Here is a 20,363-nt window from a genome sequence, read left to right as displayed (position 1 = left end):
AAATTTCTTTTTTTAAAAAATATATTTATTGATTTTTTACAGAGAGGAAGGGAGAGAGACAGAGAGTTAGAAACATCGATGAGAGAGAACCATCGATCAGCTGCCTCCTGCACACCTCCCACGGGGATGTGCCCGCAACCCAGGTACATGCCCTTGACCGGTATCGAACCTGGGACCTTTCAGTCCGCAGGCCGACGCTCTATCCACTGAGCCAAACCGGTTTCGGCTGTAGCAAATTTCTATATGTACATTTCATATACAACATTGTACTGTTACAAAACAATGCTGATGCCTAGAAAACTTGTTCTACAGAGAGCCTCACTGTAATAAAAGCTGTTGCGATAAGAGGCATCCTTTAAGAAAAAAAAAAGAGTGTTAAATTAGAAAAATCTGAATGCAATGCTCTAAATGAAACTTTCTTGCCATGGCCACTACTTTCTTATCAAGAGCTCGGGATCTTAAGGAAGTGCTTATTTTGTCCAAACTGTGATACTAAGACTTCTCAACTCTACAGGAAAAGTCCAGTTCTGGAAGCCAGTGGTGCAATTCTGCAAAGATGAAAAGAAGCGAGAGTGATCATGGAAAGGCTTGGGGCTGGGGTTTGCAAGTGGTGGACGTGGACCTCCTAGCCCAGGCCAGCTGCAGCTTGCAGGGGGCCCGCGAGCCTCAGGTCAGCAGCGCGGGCTTCTCCTGCCTCCCGGTACCGCCATCCCCAAGCACCTTCCACTGCTGGCCGGTGATGTTCTTTGTGAACATTGGACTCCGGGCCGCCCGAGGCCTTCACGGATCTCTGACATTCGCTTTAGGAACAGAGCCTCCGGGTCTGTGCGGGGACCTGTTCCCTCCCGCAGGCTCGTGGGGTCCCCGGGAGGCGGTGTGGGAGCCCAGGGAGGGGAGCCCGGACGTCCGAGGAAGGCGGCTCCCGGGTGCCAGGCCTCGCTTTCGTGGCTTTGAAAACTTTCCAGCGCGCGTGCCATGGCGACGCGCAGCGGCCGAGCCGGACCCACGCGGCCGCGCCTCCCGCGGGGAACTTTCTGCCTCTCGCCGCCGTGTCACTCTCGCTTTCCCGACGCGCCTCCCCCTGGGCCGCTCTCCGCCCGCCCGCGCCCTCCCTCTTGGCGAGGACTGTCCCCCGCGCCGCCGCTCTGGGCGCGCTCAGCCCGGCCCGGCCGATGGCGGAGGCGCCCCTCTCCGCCGCCACCTCCCGGCTCCCCCGCGCGTCGCTCTTCCCGATGGCCCAGCCCCGTCCCGCGCGCTGACGGCCGGCGGGCGAGCGAGCGCGGCGCCAGCCCCGGGCGGCGGGGAGGGAGGAGGGGACCCGCCGCGAGCGGCCGGAGGAGGCTGCCGGAGCCGACTTTTCGCCAATGGTCCAGCGCGACATGTCCAAGTCGCCTCCCTCGGCGGCGGCGGCGGTGGCGCAGGAGCTGCGGATGGACGTGCTGGAGAGCGCGGCGCCCGCGGGGGCGCTCGGAGCGGCGGCGGCACAGGTAGCGACAGCGCCGCGCCTTCGCCTTCGCCTTCCTTTGTGAGCCGCCGGGCGCGGAGCTCCGACCGTCCGCGCCTCCTCCCCCGGGAGCCCTCGCCGCGCCGCTCCCTCCTGCCTGGGTCCCCGCCGCCCCCTCCTCCTTCCTCCCTCGCCCTGTGCCACCCGCTCTCCTCTCCTGGCGCCGGTGACCCTACCCCCTGTTCGCCTGGCCCCGGCTCTTCCCCGGCTTCCATTTTTTTCTTGGCTGACGAAAAACCAGTGGGAAGGGGCGGGGGGGACCTCCCGGTCTCCCCAGGCCGCCCCCGGGCCGCTCAGGTCTGCCCTCCTCGCCCCTTCCCGGGAGAGGCACATGGGGGAGACATGAACCAGGCGAGCGGACTGGACCTGCTCAAGATCGTGAGTCCGGGTGGGCGGGAGGGGCCCCGCTTCCCGAGGCTCCGGCTCCCACGCCGGCCCTTCGGGGCGAGCTCTGCGCTGGGAGGGAGCGGGGCGGGTGGCGCGGTGGGAGCGGGCCCCGGACTCCCGGGCGCAGCCCCGCCGCCCTCCTCACCTGGGGCGCTGTGCTGCCTGACAGCTCGGCTCCCCTCTCCGCCTGTGCCCGGGTTTGCCCAGACCCCTCGTTCCTTTCCTTTAAGAAGAGAGCGAGCTGGGGGCCGTGAAAGTTTTTATGTTTCCATCCCCCACCCCCCCCACCCCCGAAATGTTAGCTATGTTAGAGAGTTTCAGGACCACCTTTTCCTCCGATGAGCATTCGTGGTTTCTGGGAAAATTCCGGTGTGCTGCTGCTGTTGTGAAATAGGAGATGTCAGTTGTAGGCGTTGGGTACCGAGAAGGTGGCTTTTACGTAAGGCTTGGCAGGTACGGTGTGGATTACAGACACCTCCAGATCTCAGCGGTGAGGAGTCTCTCAACTTCTATCCCAGCAGGGACATGACCTAAGACTCCTAGCTGCGGGCCACTGGGCCAGTGATGCGAGGGCTGTTTGGCTGTCCAGAGTGGGCACGTGTAACTAACCACCTGCACGAACATCTAGCCTCAGCCAGAGGACCGGAGTCTTTGTTCCAGACTCCTGGTTTTATCCTGTCACTTACAGGTCAGATGAGAGTGAGAAATGTTCTCAGAGCCCTCCAGGACAGATTCCAGGAGGAAGGTCTTGAATATTGATAGAGAAAAGAACTGTCAGACCTTCTTTTCTCTTTGATCTCCCTTCAAGGATTTTTTTTAAGTTTTTATTCTCCTGATAAAAATAGAGTTCCTGAATTTCTGAAGATCAAAGTTAGGGCTGATAGAAATCGTGACTGCATTCAGATAAGAGATACTCATTTATGTAGAGATTTATCTAGCTAAACAGATAGTTTAAAAAGTAAGTCAACAAATATTTCTTGTGTAGCTGCAATGTGGAAATAATTCAGATGCAAATTTCTGCCTTCAAAATAAGTGACATCCTGGTAGCTGCAAGTATGACAGATGTGTGGTGAGTATGGCTTGGGACTATAAGAGAAGCCTGCATCTTCTGTGGTTGCCCAGCACTAAAGATCGCAAATACTCCACTTGGAGTAACCGATAAGGACGTCATAGAAGAGGTGGCCTTTGGGAAGAGACTTCTCGGGCGGGTTAGATTTCAACAGGAATTTTCAGAGAGAAGGTAGGGAACTAACTATATAGGAAGCAAAGTCGCAGAAGTTAGAAGCCTTAAAGCAGACATTTATAATCCCTAGTTTGAAAAGAGTGTGGAAAGTTACAGATAGGGCAGACTTAGGCATAAGACTGACAAGGCAATTGGAGCCCACATTTTAGAGGCTTTGAAACCTGCAGTGTATTAAATAATAAAGAGCCATGGCTGGGACTCAGGGACGGAGCCATGTAATAGCTCATTCCAAAGAGTCACCTGGGAAGGTTCTAGAAGATAATTTTGAGTCTGAGGAGTCCAGAGGTGGGGCTACCCGAAGGGAGATGGATAGAACAGTTTGGACAAGAAGTACTAGGCTAAACTAAAGAAAGGAAAGGATAATGGAAATGACAGATCCATGCACGAGACATTGCAAAGACTCATGCAATCAAGCAATTGCATAGATACGTGAGAGGGAGGAGAAAGAGAGGCATGGATATTAAATGCATGTAACAGGTATAAATATTCAGCTTCACCAGCATCCATCTCCTTGCTTTCTCTACCTTGCAAAAATGAAAGCAGTTTTCCTGGAATTGTGTCCATAGCACATCCATTATCTGAGGGAAACACTGCCTTTGTTTATTTTCTATCTAATAAATCATGGCATCATAGGGCTGTGAGGAGTTGGCAAAGGCATCTCTTCCATCTCTCTGGACAGGCCAGCAGTAAGGGAGGGAGGAAAAGAGCTGTCTCAGGAGCACCCCCCTTTTCGTGACACCAAGTAATTGTCATTCTACTCAGAAAGGGAATTTTCTTTACCAATGGCACCTCGAAGCCATCGTTGTTTTTAAGAATCCTTTCTATTTCACCTCTAGGTTATATTGCAAGTTCTATATGAGCAAAGCAAGATATGTAGAGCCACACACTCTGCTCTTATTCTGTTTTTATGGAATCCTCCTTGGGGAGTGGGCAGCTCCATACATTCCAACCCCCCTCCCTCCAGCACAAACAAAACGGATAGATGGAGTGGCAGTCTAACTGCAAGTCCTTGAAGGTTCTGATGTAAGCAAATGGCATCGCTTTTTAGGTAACTTGTTGCCGTTTCACTGCACACTTGGCTGCAGTTGACCTTCAAAGTCAAGGTGCTAATTTAGGACTCCCCCTCCCACGCCCCAAATCTGTGCTGTCCACTACAGTAGCCCCTGGCCACATGTGATTTCCTAGCACTGGAACTGTGGCTCCTCAGAACTGAGAAGTGCCATACATGGAAAATACACACCGGACTTTAGAGATTTAATATAAAATAAGGACCATTCAACATCTTGTTAATGATTTTTATATTGGTTACACGTTGCAATGATAATATTTTGTATATGTTGAATGAAATAAAATACATTATTACAACTAATTTCACCTGTTGCCATTTACCTTTTTAATGTGGCTGCTAGAACATTGCAAGTACCCATGTGGCATGTATTATAGTTCTGTTGGACGGCTTGTGTTATATTTCTATTGGACAGCATTATTCTAAAGAATGATAATTCTCCGGGGAGTTGAATAAATCATGTAAGCAGGCTGGGTGGACGGACAGTACCTGAAAGGGATTGAGAATTGAATGGCTATGGAGGAGGAAGTAGATGAGAAACCAGAGTAGTAGCTCAGCACGTTAGGCCTCAAAGAGATTGTAGCTGGCACCTCCAGTCACACCTGAAAATGAACAGACAGTAACCAGAGGGCCTGTTTGTTTTGCTCCTAGCAACAGAACCCAGCTGGGTCCACCCCAGCGGAGTTGGCCAGATGCTTTTCAAGCATGTTGTAGTAATGCAGGCCGGTAATGGCAACATCCTGATTCAAGGAGCTGGAGCAGCCGCCATTCTCCTGGGGCTCTTGAACCAGGTCAATACCGTTTTCCAGAAACATTCTGAGGTCTAACAGTCTTTTGCAGTCTCCAAATATAATGGTCATGGGTCCTGTGTTTTATGTTTTGCTAAAGCCTTCCCTCCTAAGCCCAGCCAGTTTTCTCTTGAATGGCATTTTTGTTCTGCTGTTGCAAGGGCGAGATTTAGAAGCATGCCGATCAGACTTTCTGAGTGTGTTTTAAAATGTGAAATATAATATCTGACTATTTGGGTGATTGGAGGTTTAGTTGATTTTGTAGTTTCATGTTTTTCTTTTTATGTAAAGACTTAGTTTACCTGTTGCTGCATTTAATTCTTTTGAATTATACAGAATGTAGCCTTGGTCTTTTCAAAAAGACTGAGCAAAATATGTTAACCCTGTAGGGCGTGGTGGCACTCTTTAATTTTGTAACTGTGAGACATATCTATATCCTGCAAATAGTATACTTACTTTCACAATTACAGGGAGTTAAGATGAATTGTGATACCACTTCAGTCACTGAGTCTGCCTTAGAGTTCTTTCCAAGCTTGGCTGGAGGTAGATTGTGACGAGGGCAAGATTGGGCCCTGGCCTGCTCCCACCCTCCCTGCCCCTGCACCTCTCCACTGGGCATTTCTCTGTTTCCTGACCTGGCCCCTCTTCCCTTTTCTACCTGCCAGGCCCTAAAAAGAGCTCTACCTACGCTGCCTCCTGATTCCTTTATGCTTTTGTGTAAACTGATCCATATAGAAAACAACTTGTGTTTCCCTCGTTCTAGGGAGTTAAACTTCTCTCCTAGTAAAGGATCTAACAACGTCATTGATACTAAGCTATTGGTAAATGAGATTTCATGTCTGATTCCTCTATGGATAGTTTTGGTTTGTTTGCTATGGACCGTAAGATGAGGAAAGTCATCAGTTCAAAGGGATAACTATCAAAGAATGCTAACCAAGAGGGATAAAACCAATTTTGGGCCTCAGCATTATGCTCAGGTAGGAGAATTGTTACCATATCCATCAAGCACAGAAGCGACATCCTTCTCAAAGCCGCCCCCAGGCGCTGCCAGGCCAACTTTTTGTGTACAGCTGTGCTGAAATCTCCACTTAATAGGCAACTTGTACCATTAACTACTGCTGTCTACGTTGGTCATACAGAAATTTGATTTCAATTGCTTGTAGAAATGTGAGCATTTAATTGCTGATTTTGAGACTCCAGTTTAGTTTTAAAAGTATTTAGTATCAACAAAGACATTCATTTACATGATGAATGTTGGATATCTTTTAATACATCATTTATGTACTGGTGAAATTTTATTTTTATTTTTTTTAGTTTCTGAAATCTTAGCTTAGTTCAGTGGTTCTCAACCTTCCTAATGCCGAGACCCTTTAATACAGTTCCTCATGTTGTGGTGACCCCCAACCATAAAATTATTTTGTTGCTACTTCATAACTGTAATTTTGCTACTGTTATGAATCGTAATGTAAATATCTGATATGCAGGATGTATTTAGGCGACCCCTGTGAAAGGGTCGTTCGACCCCCCAAAGGCGTCGCAACCCACAGGTTGAGAACTGCTGGCTTAGTTGATATTTTAGGAGAAGTAAAGAAATTTAAAGATACGGTTTTCTTTTTTGCTTTTTGCTATGGTGACAATTTATTTTTATTGAGCTGCATATAACTAATAAGCAATGAATGAAAATTACTGACTTTTTAGACTGTGTTCCAAGAAAGCCATAGGGGTCTGCATGTGTCGGGGACAGAGAGTATTATGGGTTACACTCTGCACTCTGGCCAAACCCCTTTCTCTTTCCCGTTTACTTCTTGAAACCTGGGTGATCTGATTGTTACCTGTATATCAGGTGTTCATATATTGGTATTGCTAAAAACTACTAAAAAAAAACCACCAAAAAACATTGGTCATAAAAGTAGCTGCACTTGAAATAGCCCCTTAACTAGGAAAACTATACTTCTTTCCTGTCTTTTTCCATTTAGGGGAGATTTGGCCTTTACTTTAAAAAGGTTTTCTTCAGATGTTCCATTCTAATCCTTATTTTCAAAGATTTAGAGCAACTAAAAACACAAATCATTTCAGTAAGATGGACCTAACTTTAAATATGCTTTGGATTAAAGAAAACTTCATTTTTAATGGCAGTATAAATTTTCACTAACATTTTTACAGCACATAAACATGGACCATCAAACCATGTCAATACCAGAAACATTCACTTGTATTCCAGATGATGCTTCAATTCTTTTTTCCAAATCCTGATATTATCATAAAAAATAACCAGTCACTGAATAGTCACTCTACAGTTAAAAATAAAAGAGGAGGTATAGATCAGAAATTACTACTGAAATTAGTAAAAGAGCAAAATAGAGGTATAATTAAGCATTTCTATTTATTTGGGCTTTTGATAAATGTGATCTATAATGAATAGGAATTTGCTGTAACACTGTTAGGGCATGAACAAGTTAATAATTTGAATAAATCATCTTTCATAAATGTAATTGAAGGATGCTATCTTTCTAAAAACTATCACTAGTTTGCAAACGATTCAATATACTATGGCCTTTTTCTTTTAGTGTGCAAACTGTATATTCGTACCATTGAAATTTGTGATAATCCAATGTAAATACATTACATGGGTAGCTAAATACACCTGAAATAATGTTTATGAACAGTATCCCCAGGGGCCTAGAAAAATTAATGTGGTTTTTAAAAATGCACTTGATTTCTTGCAGAGAACTGCAGCCTCCCCTGTGACTGAATGTCTTAAATACGCTGTGGTCTCACAGTGCCTGTTGTGCAATTGTGAACAGCCACGAAAAGGCTTACACACCGAAGCAGCTGACTAGTAAAGTGTATTTATCATGAAAAGTCTGAAACATATGACCATAGAATCTCAAAGACGCTCTTTTCACCCAATTCAACATGGTACTGGAAGGCCACATGATAATGGGATGGGATTATATTTGATCTTAGCTCTCAAAGATGATTTATGCTCCTCGGGGAAAAAATAGTATATTTAACATATATTCATCCCCCCCACCCCCAAAGACATATGTTAGGTTCAAAAATGCTTGCTAGGTCATATGTATTTTTTCAAAGGAATAATGTACATTTTTTAATTTTAAGGAAATTTTCATACTTTATTTTAACATTCTTAGGCCTTGGAAGACACTTCTGTCCAAACCTTTACATAATAATTGGAAAAGGAAGAACATTGTTGAAAGAATGTTATTTTTCAACAGTTTACGGAATAATGTTTACACAAGTAAGAAGAATAAGCTGCGAAGTGAGGAGAACCTTGTATAATACATTATGAAAGCCCAGCCTAGATGATCTTTCCTTTTATGAAGTTGAGAGTTAATTAAATGCCATGGAAACACATTTGTATTATATAAATCCCTTAGATACTTGGAAGAGAACAAATATATTTAAGAAAGATTTTTGCTTTAAGATTATACCACCCTCTCTCTGATTGCAAATGCATCTAAATTACTCATAACACAAATGTTTGTACTGTAATGGATTTCAGCTTGCCTAAGTGCTACGTATATTATGGTTCATATTTCCATTTTAATGAAAACCATATGAATATGTAAAATATAACAAAGCAGGATTTTCAAAACCAGAACATGGTCATTTTGAAAAAGTAAATTTTGTAAATTCTGATAATCTAATGAGGTCTCTGTGAGCCTAATCATTTGAACCATATTATATATTTTAGCCCAATTTCCCCCCATCCTTCCAGCCCTAATGTGGGTATTGGGTTTTTTAAAAATATATTATATGTTCCAGTATTATACTAAATGCTATAAAATATGTTATTTCATTTAATATTTAAAATAACTGTCAGGTGAGTAATACTGTCCCCATTTTAAGGCAGAGAAGACTAATGCTTGGACAGGTTAGGAAATATATTCAAGGATCCCAACCTATGTGCATGTGACTGTAAATCTCAGTGGTGAGCTATTTTTCACTTATATCTTAATGTTCAGTATTCAACGTAACTTGATCTGTGATGAGCTATTTTTCACTTATATTTTAATGTTCAGTATTCACAATAACTATCTGTGCCTAGAATTAAACATAGATTGATGCATAGTTTATTCTTAGTGCTCTCAGTGTAAACTGTAGATAGAGTAGTAAAAGCAAGTTCATTTGTATATGTCTGTGTTTGGCCCAATCTTGTTATTGAAACAAATTGTCCTACCTTTAATGTCCTGTTCTTATATACTTAATTTTTCATTACTATGATTTCATAAAATTTATTTTTCTTGCCTTTTCCAGAAAATCACTAAGTAATTAAAAAGCAAAACTTTCACATAGCATTCAAACACTACAACCATGGGCCAGAACATTTTATAAAGTATTTTAATTTCATGTGCTTCACTAGCACATATATAGCTATTTCAACATCTCTACAACCATAGAAGAGTATTAGGAACAACACCATGCTTCATTCATGCTTCATGTAGACCTACATATATAAATTTAAAGGCAATCAGAATTCATATTGCAGAATGTTCTCCAGCCACCATATGCATTTCTTGCAAGTACCACTCCAATAAAAGAGTCCCTATGGAATTATCAATTAAAGCATGAAAAGAAGCAGAAAAATGGATGCTGGGCACTGCTCGCAGCAACATTGCATTATGCATGAATCTATTGCTTTCTTGCTCTCTGAGAGTTTTGACAAGTTGCCTTTCCTCTCCCAGTTACTTCTGCTGCCCCAGGCCTTCCTGCACTTAATTACTTATTTTTAAAGGCTTCATCTTTAGTGGCTTTTGCCTCTTGACAGCCGATATGCTAACAGCATAAATTGTTTAATTCACCAGTTATTGTCCTTGTCTAAACAATTTTCTTCCCTATATATTCAGTGATTTGTGATTCCTCCAATAATAACTTTTCAATAATGTTCACATGATGGCAAGTCATTATGTGTTTTGGTCTTTGACATTTTCTAGACCTAGGCCTAGGTTCCTGTGAGAGGGTCTAATGGTAATCTCATTTTTCTCTTTTTTTTAGTCATATGGAAAAGGAGCTAGAAGGAAAAACAGATTTAAAGGATCCGATGGGAGCACGTCATCTGACACTACCTCAAATAGTTTTGTTCGTCAGGTAAGGAGCTCTTAAATTTATGGTTTGGAGAAGTATATTTAAATGAATTTTGTTTTCTTTAAGGCTGGCTTTATACTATTGTCAGAGCAGCAAGAACACAGCTGTTCTGAGTTCTAAATATTCTTCTGAATCCTACTAACAACTATGCCAATTGTCAGGGCAGGTTCCTTCTCAAACCCTGCCCATTGCACTAACTGTCAGGGCTGAGCCCCTCTGCCAGGGGCTGGAACTTCGTGGATGCCGGATGGTAGACAGAGAGGCCATGAGAAGTTGTGGGTGTATAAGAATGCGTCTTTATTGTGGAAGCCAGCGGCCATTGCCATTAGACAAAACAGTTCCTTAAGCAGCCTATAAAACAGGCACCTGCACACCAGCTGATAACAAGTACATCTTTCCCATAAAAGCAGCAATATCTTCTGTACCCACAGTTATTATTTGAGCAGCCACACACTGCCCCTAGACTCACTGCCTCACATCATAGCGGCACCTGAGCTCTCCATTCTTGCCTCTCTGGCCTCTCCCCTCTCTCCAGCCTTTCCTCCTTCCCATCGCAGCAGCATTCTACACTGGCTGGTCAGTGACGTATTATACTACTTAGACGAAAGGGGCTTCGTGCCAATAGTTATATCAATCATTTTGGCTACAGCAAGGCACGCATGCGCAGTATACTGTGAGATCGCTGTGACCTTGCACCTGCTTATGGTATCTTAGCTTTGAACATTCTGATTAAGATTCCCATGTTCAGAGTGGCCTTGGCCACTCCAGCGTAGTAGCAACAAGGCCTTGGCTTTCGGCGTCTGGCATGGTTCCTGCAACTAGAATCCTTAAGATTTGTATGGTATTATTGTATTTACTTTTAGTTGAAGTGAAAAGTGTGCTGTTTTTGTCATAATTAAAATACTTAAATTTTAAGTGAGACTGTAATAATTACACTCTTTCCTGCAAGTTGGCAAAAGACAAATGTAAAATTCCTTACAAAGGATTTCTTCCTAACAGGAGGAGTGAACTCAAGCAGAAAGGATTGCAGGTTTTGGAGGTGGTTTTTTTTTTTCAGGGATGGGGCAGGCAGTGAGCATCCATGATACCACCTATGAAGTTGGGATACTGGTGTTTCTTTAGCTTGAGTTGTCTTCTGCTTCCCACTTGGCATTTGGATTATAAAAGAGAAACTTGTTCTTGGTCTTGATATGGTTGAGGCTACTGAGGTTAAATAGAACATGAGATATTGTTGTGACATGATTTAAACTGCCCTTGGAGATGTAGCCTTTATTTCAGATAAACATGTGGTGTATTCCTGCTAAGCACTTTGGAATTGTCCCCTGAAATTTATATCTATGGTAACAGGACTTTAATTACTAGAGGAAGAACGCCAGTTCTGGTTGGTGTGCTCATCAATAATCTCTTGTCAGTGACAGCTCGCTCCCCAAATAGTGGTCGTCACCTGGAAAAGCTGCTCCATTTCTTTTGGAAGGAAAGCCGCTTTCCCCTTGTGCTTCCTGTGTCCCTTCCCCACGGTTCTCCCCCGGTTGGTTATCAGCCATTAGGCTTAAACTTGCTCACCTGCTGTTTCCGTGGGGCTTCTGTCCTTGGCTGGTTGCTGCCTCCTTACGCAGTCGGGGATGATCCCTCTTCGGCCACCAGTTCCTGCTTGCAACATCAGGGTCACCAAAGGTATGTCTGAATGATTTACAGGCAACTGGCAACGTTTTGGTTCCGGTCTGTGCCAACGGGGAATTGTTTCAGTTTTTAGAAAAGGAGTTAGTTAAGAAGGAGCAGAGCTTGTTTTTGCTAAGAAACATTTAGAAAGAAAGAGGAAGTTGAAGCCAAGCGAGGCCCAGCCTGGAGCCAAGTTCCAGTGGCGCTGAGAAGGACGTGAGATGAGCTGAAGGTGTGTGCATCGGCCTGATGCCATCGTGGGCAGAATTCTGCATTTGGTCCTGAGCACAAGAGAAGGGCCAGGGGAGGTGGTGACTTAGCTTAGGTGAGTCTGTTAAAGGAAAGTTACCTAAGTCCTTTTCCATATTTATTCTGCCCCTGGGGCAAAGAGATTGAACCTGGAGAGCTAGAATACACAACTCTGAGTCATCCTCTCAGGGCTGAACATCAGAGGACCTGAAGCAGAAACAAGTAAGCTGCTTGTCGTTTTGTGTGGCGTTGCTGTAGCTAAGCCACGCAAAACGACAGCAGCTTGTTGAAACTGCATGGAAAGCAAAACTGCTGTGTTTCAAGCGAGCAAGATATTGAAAATAGGAATAAAGAGTATAGAGCTCATTATTGCTCATTTTAGCTCTGTAAAAAATGTCATTTAAAATCAGTCTCCATACCCCTTTTTCCAGTTGACTCAATGTGAATTCTCCTTTCATGGAGTTTTGAGAACTTAATTCAAAAGGCTGGAAGGGTCTGCCACATTGCATTTAAATGAACTGGAATGTATTTTCCCTCATAATAACTTTCTTTTGATATGCATTCTTGGTGATGTATGTGAGACACTGTGCTTGAAATAATTATAATTAACAAAGAGAGCTGTTAAATTACTTAATGTAAATTTAGGTGTATATTGCCAAAACATATGTGAGCATGTAGGAAGACAAAAGCACACACACCGTTATCCTAAAGGCCCATCTCTTTGACTCTCAGTAGAATGAGGTGTTTGCCATGGCATGAATGTTGGGTAATGGGGACACAGGCATCAAGAACCCTGAAGTGCCTTCTTGCTTCTATCACAGAAGGAAAACCAGTGTCTTTGGCTGAGTTCAATACTGGATTTTACTTTGGTAATTGAATATCAGTTCTGTTAAAATGGCATTCATGCCCTAACCAGTTTTGCTCAGTGGATAGAGTGTCAGCCTGCAGACTGAAAGGTCCCAGGTTCGATTCCGGTCAAGGGCATGTACCTTGGTTGTGGGCACATCCCCAGTAGGGAGTGTGCAGGAGGCAGCTGATCGATGTTTCTCTCTCATCATTGTTTCTAACTCTCTAGCCCTCTTCCTTCCTCTCTGTAAAAAATCAATAAAATATATTTTTTAAAATGGCATTCATATTTTGCTACTGTTTAAAAATAGGCAACAACTACCATTGGCACAGTTAAATATTTAATAGATTATAGTTTAATCAGAGTTATTTGCAGAAATGCACAGTAGATAATAACAAGAAGCATATGTTATATGAAGGAATTTGAAAGAACCCCTTTTAAGTATTTTCTTTTTATCATAAGCAGATGTTTTGTTAAACAAGTAATTTGTGTCAGTATGCAGGTACATCCTGGAGATACTTCGAGTTCAGGCCCAGACCACTGCACCACCGCAGTAAAGCAAATTGTAATGTTTTTTTCTGGTGGAGGGTCTTGCCTTCAATATGTAAGAAACACAACATCTGTGAGGCACAGCAGAGCAAAGCACAATAAGACAAGGTGTGCCTGCACTGCTCTGCATTCGTGTTCAAACCAGCGAGCTAAGGAAGACTCGGAGGAAGATTCCTACCAGTGTTTTTAGGATGCATGCATACAAAGTTAGTCTTCCTTTGACTTTCTTCTTTAGAGAAAGGTGAGGATGTTTTTAGCACTGTAAATGTTCCCTTGGCCTCATGATTTAAAAACAAACCAAGAGAAAAATCACACACACACACACATACACACACACACACACACACACACACACCGGCATCAAACATTCCTTTACTGCTTTCATCAGAAGTTGCGTCACCATCCCAGCATACTGTGCCACTCTTATTGGCAATCAGAAGAATTGAAAGAGTCTTTATTTTTTTTTCCTTTCTCCCACAAAAGTCAGAGAAACACACTCTTTTTTTTTAATCCTGAAAGTCTTTTTTTTTCTTCCCCACTTGGATGTGAACTCAAGTCTGAATCACCTGCAACATCACACTGGTTGGTTTTGAAATGCAACAGAGGCCGATGGGCTGTGAACCATCCTCTGTGAATCTGGGTAAAGTCAGGCGCACATTCAGCATCCAACTTCAGCATATTAAGTTATTAAGGGGCAGAAAGTGTTAAACATGACTTCTAGGCACCCTAGGTAGAATTAATGAAGATTATTGTTCAAATAAGTTATGTACTAAAAGGTGACCATGGAATTATCATTGAGATAATTAAGATATTGAGGTTGTCTTAGATCCTTATATATGAACTCTGTACTCTGGCTCTGTGTTATGAACAGATATATCAATAAGAGACCTTCATTTATCATAATAATAAACGTGGAAAAGCAACCACTCTCTTTTAAAAATATATTTTTATTGATTTCAGAGAGGAAGGGAGAGGGAGAGAGATAAAATAACCATCAATGATGAGAATTATTAATTGGCTGCCTCCTGCACGCCCCCTACTGGGGATGGAGACTGCAACCTGGGCATGTGCCCTGACCTAATCGAACAGTGATCTGGTTCATAGGTCAACACTCAACCACTGAGACACACTTGCCAGACAAAAGCAACCATTCTTAAAATCCTTTGCATTTAATTCCATGCATAAGTTTATAATCTATTAAGATAACTAAGTTTTCATATAAGTTAGCTCTTTCCTCCCACTTCATTAAAAATAAATTTTTAAAAAGAGAAAAGAATTCCTGACATCTGTTGTCTGAAAAGTAGGTAAGGAGAGAAGGAGGGGAACCAGTTTATTTTAGCACCAGAACCTAATCAAGTAAATTGATTTACTGGACAAAAAATTGGTGGTCAGGAGTAATAAGGCCTGCCTAGCACCGAAGGATAGAACATGCGTGCTGTTCTTTTCTAGAGGTTGTGCAAGAACCGCTAACTGTATAAATTCTTTGATACTGCCAAGGTCAGGGAAAGCTATGTACATCTGTAAATAAGTACTAGTCATCAAAGTTAAAGCAGCTTGTGGAGGGTGGAAAGGGGGTGTTTGTAACTGTTTAATCAGCCTGCTTACTCCTCTCCTCTCCTCTCCTCTCCTCTCCTCTCCTCTCCTCTCCTCTCCTCTCCTCTCCTCTCCTCTCCTCTCCTCTCCCCTCCCCTCCCCTCCCCTCCCCTCCCCTCCCCTCCCCTCCCCTCTCCTCCCCTCCCTTTCCCTCGCTGTTTTAATTTTTTAAAGTTTCTTAAAGATATATATGTGTTCTCCCTGGCTACATTTATGTACCTGGCAGCATTCCTAAGGTGAACACCAAATGCTAATGAGATGACTGCCAGTTTGCTCTACGTTGGTGATTCCACAGCATGGCAGCTTCCATTCAGAGTATACTGTTATCTGAGGGCTACTCTATGCTCTGCCATATATGGCCAGGACTCACAGGCTGTTTCCCTAGATAATTTTTATGGGTCTCCCTGTTGTACCCTGGTGTCTTTTGCACAGAAAGTTGAGCCTTAGGAATCAATAATTCTTTGGGGAATTTTCAAGTGCCATTATTTTGGGGGGCTCACAGGAGACTCCTCAGCGACTGCTCTGGATATTTTGCTCACCAACATATGTTGTGGTTGTAATGAAATAACCCTGTTGCTTCTGAGGGCTTCCAGAATACAAAGTGAGACGACAGAATGGAATGAACGAAATACTTAACAGAAGGTTGCATGACACTTTCAGAACATAGTATTCTAAACAAATTCCATCGTTTTCCAGTACCATGTTCTTGGTGCTGCCTTTTTGGACCTTTTATTAGTTCAATTTGGCTTTAAATGCGAATGATTAATCACATAGACACAGAGTCTATTTTTCAGTTTTGTTTTGCAAAGACAGATTAAACTGCGATAATGATTACAGACTCCAGGCCTGTGTAGACTGATATGTTTAAGGTTGGATAAATCTTTCAGCCCTTAAATACTGGCTTGTTGCCTTGCAATGCTGTATTCATCACAAACACAACTATAAATAATAATGCAGTAGATTTATTGCCACTGTGATTTCCTATAAATGTCTTTCTATCTTATTAGGCATTCACTTAGATTTTGTGAATGGTAGACCTTGTTCTGAGACCTCTTAAGAACTCTTATTAAATATATTAATATAAAAATATTGAGGTTTTCAGTAAAGAAGCCCCTTGTTGTTTCTATAGTATAACCCTATATCATACTAGGAAAGTTTTTGTTTTAGGAGACGTATGTACTTTAGAAAGTATTAAAAGTTAGATTTTGTACTTCAATGTGTTATTAGCTTCATGGTGTTTTTTAAAATATACACATATTAATATATATTTTAATATATTTAAATATTGATATAATATTTTAATATATTTATGTATATTTAATATATTAATATATATATTTGTGGGAGAACAGGGCTATGATTATATATGAAATCTTCCTCATTCTCAGATTGTTTTCATGTATTGAAACAGCTACCTTGTAAACGAGGTTTGATTAGAGTCTCTAATTATTATGATCATTTTTATCTTTGCATATCTTTTTCCACTGATATAAACATAACATTTTAAAACTCAGAATTATTTGTGCAGGTGTTTTTAGTTTCTTGGACTCCAAGGTGTATTTCAAATTATAATATACTTTCCACTTATGCCCCATTGTCTCCTATTATTATTCATGTTCTCTTTGGCCAATCCATGCAAAGTCTTAGAAGTTATAGACTGAATTAGCCCCACTAGATTAATTAAAAGTTCACAAGTGGCCTAATATGGAGCAATTATATTACTAATGAAATGGAGTTTCATTAAATACTGAATTTACAAAAAGTATATGTTTCAGTTGAATCCTAAACTTTTAGGAGTGCTGCTGAAGATCAGTTACTTAGCTCAAGGTTAGTTATTCATGTGTCTCAGGTCTTCCTGGCCTGGTACCTGAGTGGTAGTCTGGTCCAACTGAGGAATAGTTCTTTCTTCCCTATTTTGTCCTTTATAGATGTAAATAATGTCAGTTTCTCTCCTTATAGCTTTGTTTACTGGAAGTCTTTATGTCTGATGATTATCAGATGCTAAAGAAGTCTTTTTAGAGATGTTGGCTTATGTCTCAAAAATATTGGCTATAGTTCAGTTCAACAAGGAAGTATTCCACTGTTATCTCATCATTATTCCACATTTGTGACCAAGCATGTGTGTTTATTACAAAGACCTGAGGTTGAGAAAAACATCTGAGTCCCCCATCCCCGCCCCCGATCTTATCATGCTTCCTCTCACCATCTGCTTATTTTACAGTTGGAGGACGAAGGAGGGAAAACACAGGAAGATGATCACAGGAGGAGGGGAGAAGCTCTGTAGAGTCTTCCATTGACTCATAATAGAGAAAATGTAGTTAAAGCTCTTCAGGAAGTCTCTGTCCCCTACCGCCATCTCACCATCTGTGTCATCCCTCCAAACTGTCATCAAGTGTTAGAGAATTATCTTGGCTTAGGGCTTCACATCTCCCTTCACATTTCCTTGTGGCCTCAATATGTGTAGAAAAGTTCTAGCTTCTCCTGGTGACGGGGGAGCCCAGGGGACAGCTTAATTATTTGGACCTCTGACAAGGACACTGCTTTGACTCAGCTTTCTTCTCTCCATCCTCTCTGAGAGGCCAGGCATTGTGACCACACAAGTATTTCTTTTTTAGAAAGTAGTGGCTCAGTGGTTGAACATTGAACTGTGAACCAAGAAGTCACAGTTCGATTCCTGGTCAAGGCACATGCCTAGGTTATGGGGTGTGCAGGAGGCAGCCAATTAATGATTCTCTCTCATCATTGATGTTTCTCTCTCTCTCTCTCTCTCTCTCTCTCTCTCTCTCTCTCTCTCTCTTTCTCTCACTCTCTCTCTCTCTCTCTCTCTCTCTTGCTTCTTCGTTGAAATCAATAAAAATGTATTTTTTAAAATGTAGTATTTTCTCTGAGCACAGGGCCTTTTTCCCCTATAAATGTGACCTTGACGTTTACTTCAGTTTGGATGTTTACTCCCATGGACAGATTTGTTGATTTCTCCTTGGTTTAGGTGCTATATCTGAAAATTGAAAAATAGCCAATTGTTTTATATTTTTTAAACAACCCCCAGAACCCCAAAGAGGCTAACCACTCATTTGAAAGAAAAATAAATAACAGATGATTTTTTTCGATAGCTAGAGCCATCAAAGCAAAGTACCACAAACTGGGTAACTTAAACAACAGAAATTTATTGGCCCACAGTTCAAGAGGCTGACAGTCTGAAATCAAGTTGTAGCAAGTGAAGGAAGGAGGATCTGTCCTGAGGCTGTGAGGGAAGGTCTATTCCACGGCTCTCCTTGGCTTGCAGTTGGCCATCTTCACGTTCACATGGAGTTTTCTCTGCTGTGTGTCTGTGGACAATTTCCCCCTTTCTATAAGGACATCAGTCAAATGGGTTTAGGGCCCATCTTAATGACCTAATTTAATTTAATTGACTCTATAAATACCCTGTCTTCAAATAAAGTTACATTCTGAGTTGAAGTATGGAGGGTTAGGACTTCAACCTATGAATTTGATGGTGGTGGGGAGGGGAGACACAGTTCAACCCATAACAGATGGTGACTCTGTTATAATTAGATTTGTATACAATTTTTTTCTTATATTGTAAATATTTAACGTGAAGATAGACTTACACTAAAAAACATTCAACTGAAACACTAGCATATAGCAAAAAGACAGAAAACTATCTTTTTCCCAGAATATTAAAATAAAAGATGCACTTCCTCATGTGTCAATATGATTCATAAAGAAATGGAATAACTTTATGTATTTTTGTAATCAACCTAATAAATTAGAGTAATATCTTAATATGAGCCTGCTTTAATTTTCTTTATCATAAAAAAAATCTATTTAGATTATTCAGTGTCTCCAAAGTATAAAATCTCCTTTTAAGGGTCTTCATAACTTATACCTTAGGACATAGCAGAGATTTATAAAATGTTTAAAAGGCTTGGGGTTTTATAGATTAAATTTACCAGTGTAACCCAGGATTTGGTTTTCACTTTAGCATAATTTTTCTGATAGGTAAATAACTGTGAACTGATGCATATCTACTTACCTTCATGGCAGCTATGAGTACACACACACGTTTGTGCATATGTGTGTGTGTTTGTATTCTGTGACTTTCAGCTTTTCCTTTCACCTTTTTTCCTCTTATATTTAAAAACAACTATATTTCTAAAAATAATTATAAGCCTAAATCAGTGTCTTTCTTTTTTTAAAAAAATATATTTTATTGATTTTTTACAGAGAAGAAGGGAGAGGGATAGAAAGCCAGAAACATCGATGAGAGAGATCGATCAGCTGCCTCCTGCACGCCCCCCAGTGGGGATGTGCCTGCAACCAAGGTACATGCCCTTGACCGGAATCGAACCCGGGACCCCTGAGTCCGCAGGCCGACGCTCTATCCACTGAGCCAAACCGGTTCGGCAGTGTCTTTCTTTTTTTAAAAAATATATTTTATTGATTTTTTACAGAGAGGAAGGGAGAGGGATAGAGAGTTAGAAACATCAATGAAAGAGAAACATCGATCAGCTGCCTCCTGCACACTCCCTCCTGGGGATGTGCCCGAAACCAAGGTACATGCCCTTGACCGGAATCGAACCTGGGACCCTTCAGTCTGCAGGCCGACACTCTATCCACTGAGCCAAACTGGCCAGGGCTAAATCAGTGTCTTTCAATATGTATCGAGATTTAAGCTGGTATTTAAAAATAAATTTTATACTTTCATTTCTCATAGCGAACTATTAACTCTATTGAGTTCTAAAGTTACTACTTTAAGCTTATAGAACTTTAATACCAAAAAAGGATGTGGAATTAGGATTCTCACTTAATCTTTCTCCTTGACAATTACAAGGAGAGCTGTAGCTAGGAGAAAAGCCAGCGGGTGGATCCCAATACCCTGCTCTGTATTAGCTACTTGATGGGGGGTGGGAGTGGGGGGTGAGAGTCAAATGTCATGTGTCATCTCTTGCTGATTTATGTGATGATGATGCTGGTGCACCAAGGTGAGGATCATACAGAAGAACGTTGATTACTCTTTCCAAGGAGTAATTTCAAGTAACATTCCTGTACTAAGCAGCGTGTGTTTAAGGAGTCCAGTAGCAATCTCTATTAAAGATTGGACAGTTAAGTGTGCTGTTAGCATCAGAGGGCTGGACATGTGCATTTTGGAAACAATTCCTAAGGCATTCTAATGCTTGCTCATGATTGAGCACTATTACCTGGAAGGGATCAGAGGATCAGACTGGGTCATAAAGAAACAATTAGATAGGAAGCAGCTACTAGGGAAGTTGTAAAGCAAGGCATGACTTACTGACATATGAACAGCCATTTGTGAGGGACATGTGAGTTTTAGTACAGGAGCAAAGAAAGTCCTGTGCCGGCCCTGAGGAAGT

General features: G+C 41.9%; 1 protein-coding gene across 6 annotated transcripts in view; it reads left to right on the top strand.

Annotated features, from left to right (window-relative positions):
- The first annotated feature begins 1,155 nt into the window (after positions 1-1,155).
- The window catches only part of CACNB2 (calcium voltage-gated channel auxiliary subunit beta 2), a 349,621-nt gene continuing 330,413 nt past the window's right edge, over positions 1,156-20,363 (top strand). For 2 of the 6 annotated variants that reach the window (XM_023758070.1, XM_006093718.3), the window contains exons 1-2: positions 1,313-1,487; positions 10,005-10,097. In XM_023758070.1, the coding sequence (XP_023613838.1) occupies positions 1,365-1,487; positions 10,005-10,097 (216 nt within the window). In that variant the 5' untranslated portion in view covers positions 1,313-1,364. Of the gene's footprint in view, positions 1,488-1,624; positions 1,883-10,004; positions 10,098-20,363 lie in introns of those variants that run through there. The other 4 variants (XM_023758071.1, XM_006093723.3, XM_006093714.3 and 1 more) reach the window with 3 other exon arrangements.

Source organism: Myotis lucifugus, unplaced genomic scaffold, assembly GCF_000147115.1.
Source record: "Myotis lucifugus unplaced genomic scaffold, Myoluc2.0 scaffold_121, whole genome shotgun sequence".
NCBI classification, from domain to species: Eukaryota; Metazoa; Chordata; class Mammalia; order Chiroptera; family Vespertilionidae; genus Myotis; species Myotis lucifugus.
Note: the sequence above shows the minus strand (reverse complement) of the source record. Positions and strands in the feature narration are given on the sequence as shown.